Source organism: Apium graveolens, chromosome 7, assembly GCF_009905375.1.
Source record: "Apium graveolens cultivar Ventura chromosome 7, ASM990537v1, whole genome shotgun sequence".
Classification (NCBI taxonomy): Eukaryota; Viridiplantae; Streptophyta; class Magnoliopsida; order Apiales; family Apiaceae; genus Apium; species Apium graveolens.
Window position 1 is genome coordinate 187,037,935 of NC_133653.1, and position 2,754 is coordinate 187,040,688.

At 39.0% G+C, this 2,754-nt stretch overlaps 1 protein-coding gene across 1 annotated transcript; it reads left to right on the forward strand.

The window, feature by feature from the left end:
* Positions 1-580: 580 nt before the first annotated feature.
* On the forward strand, positions 581-937 carry LOC141674262 (uncharacterized). The gene has a single exon (XM_074480983.1). It carries the CDS (start codon positions 581-583, stop codon positions 935-937), a length of 357 nt encoding a protein of 118 aa, XP_074337084.1.
* Positions 938-2,754: the final 1,817 nt, after the last annotated feature.

A 2,754-nucleotide genomic window follows, 5' to 3' on the forward strand; every position in this document is an offset into this window, starting at 1 on the left:
TGACTGCATTGTTGAGCATATTCCGAGAGAGAAAAATTATAAGGCTGATGCGTTGTCCAAATTTGCCTCCTCAAAAGTAGAAGAAAGTTCCGGAAGCGTGTACTTCCGTGTTTTGAAGACACGAAGCATTGATGTTAAACTCGTTGTCCTCGTAGGGCTTGGAGGATCGTTGATTGATCCCATTAATGACCATCTTCAAACTGGTTGGCTCTCAAATAATGTAATAAAAGCATGAAGGTTGATTGTATGAGCCCTGCGGTACTCTTTGATTGATGGAATTTTATAAAAGAGATATTACATGGTTTCTTACCTTAGGTATCTCAGGCCCGATAAGGCACGATTTTCCCTTGAAGAAGTGCATGAAGGCATTTATGGCCAACACTTGGGGGTCAGGTCCCTCGCTCACAAGATCACTCGCTTGGGTTTCTATTGGCTAGGGATGATGGCCGATGCCAAAGACTATGTGAAGATGTGTGATCTCTCTCAAAAGCATGTCTCTCAAAATCATGTACCAGTTGTTAGGTAGCCACTTGAGATGCTGACTTCCATAAACTCTCCCATCCCTTTTGACATGTGGGAAATGGATATTATCGGACCTTTACTGATGGCCACCACACAAAGAAAATTTTTAATTGTAGCAATTGATTACTTCACTAAGTGGATCGAAGCCAAACCTATGGAAAAAATCACCAACAAGCAACTTGACCAGTTTCCATGGGAGAATATAATGTGTAGATATGGGATTCTCTGTAACCTAGTGACTGATAATGGGTCACAATTCAATAATGAGGACTTTGAGAAGTATTGTGGGGAAAATGAGATTGAATTGCGGTTCACTTTTGTTGCTCATCCTCAAGCCAATGAGCAAGCAGAAGTGGCAAACCGAGTTATCCTTGACGGACTAAAGAAGAAGATTGAGAAGTCCAGAAGCAATTAGGTGGATGAAGTGCTTCCAATACTTTGGTCATATAGAACCACTTGTGGGGTAATTACGGGAACGACACCTTTCATGTTGGCCTATGGAGCTGAGGCGGTTGTCCCCGTAAAATTATCGAATTCTTTTCCAAGAATTTAAGCATATAATGTTGAAGGGAATGAAGAAGAATAGAGACTAGATCTGAACTTGATGAAGAACGGGATTAGGCATATGTTAAGATTGAAAAATATCATAAAAAAGCTTCTTTCTACTACAGCTTGAGAATGAAGGAAAGGTTCTTTAAACAGGGAGACCTGGTCCTAAAGAAGATTGAAGCGTCCGGAGTAGGGCAGAAAGGAAAGTTAGCCCCGAATTGAGAAGGGTCGTATAAGTCAAAAGCGTCCAAGACGAGGATCCTAAAGTTGGAGACATGATAAGTGGCATTCTATACCACTTAGAACGTCTTATAATGGCTTGAGTTGATGTCTTGAAATCAAGTATTTTGTGTATTTGATGCGTTTTTCTAGTGTTTTTGCATTTCAGGGTATAACTTGCGTATGTAGGAAGATTTCATCGAAATAAGCCTAGGAAAGTGCTTGGCATTGGTTGTGGGAGGTTAGGAGCAAAATGCAGCAGAAATCAGGAGCAGAATGTGATTTTTTCCAGTAGGTTGTTGGGCGCCCGCTCAGGATCTGGGGCGGCCGCCTGGGAGCTGGGGCGCCCGCCCGGGAAGCTGGGGCGGCCGCCCGGAGACGGGAAATTAGAATCTGATTTTTACACTTCTTATTCTGATGGACTTCTGAGACGGCTGGTTCTTATGGGCTTCTATATAAGTAGTTTTCAGAGACATTTCACAATGTGTGGTATCAAGCAAGGAGCAAGGAGAGAAGAAAGAAGACCATTTTAGCACATCGCAACGAAGAAGAGGAAGCATACGTTTTCTTGTGATTCTTTTATTTGTTGTAACAGTGGATGCTAGTTTTCTTTACTTTGAACCTTATTGCTCTTGTGACGTACTCTGGTTTTAACAAGAATTATTATTAGTTTATATTGTGTGTTATTATCATGTTTTCATATGAACCCATGGTGACCATGAGTTCTATCATGGGCTAATCGTGATCATAGAGTCGTAACAGATTTATTATGGATTTCTTTAGTTAGTTGTTTAATACCTTGGTGTGTGATGATTGTATGACATCTAGCATAGGTTGTGCTTATTCGTCTTATGTGCGTCGCGAACATATAAGATAGTCTGTTAATCTCTTGTGAAGCGATAGTGAATCTTGAGATTTAGAACTTGCCATGCTAGCATAGGTTCATGTATGTGTATGCATGATTAGTGGGTAACTCTAACCGTTTTACTTGCCCTGTGTAATCATAATAAATAACTTGTGCTTAAATTGTTATGTTGTCAAATTCTGTAGACATATAGGGTCTCAACATAATTGATGCATATTCAACTTCTATCTTAATTGTGGATGTTTGGTAGAATGGTATTAGTAAAACGAAAGTTGGCTTTTTTCAGTTTCATGTTGTTCGATTAATATCATCATCGTTACATGCTAAGGGTAATAACAATGACTATTGAAGGAAGTAGTAATAAAGTTATGATCTCATGTGTGTTTGATATTGTTAATTCAAGTGTTATTTAAGTGTTTTATTCTTGTAGTTAATTGTAGTTAATAATTAGTTAATCAATCTTAAGTGTTATTATGTTGACATTGAGAAGTAATCATACATTGGTGAGTGAGTGTTAATTGAACATAATTACTCTGAGTCTCTGTGGAAACGAACTAGAAACTATTCTATATTTCTTGCGAACACGTATACTTGCGTGA

Bases quoted from the DNA above. Each gene is read 5' to 3' on its own strand.
- LOC141674262 (XM_074480983.1), top strand. From the start codon at position 581: ATGGATATTATCGGACCTTTACTGATGGCCACCACACAAAGAAAATTT.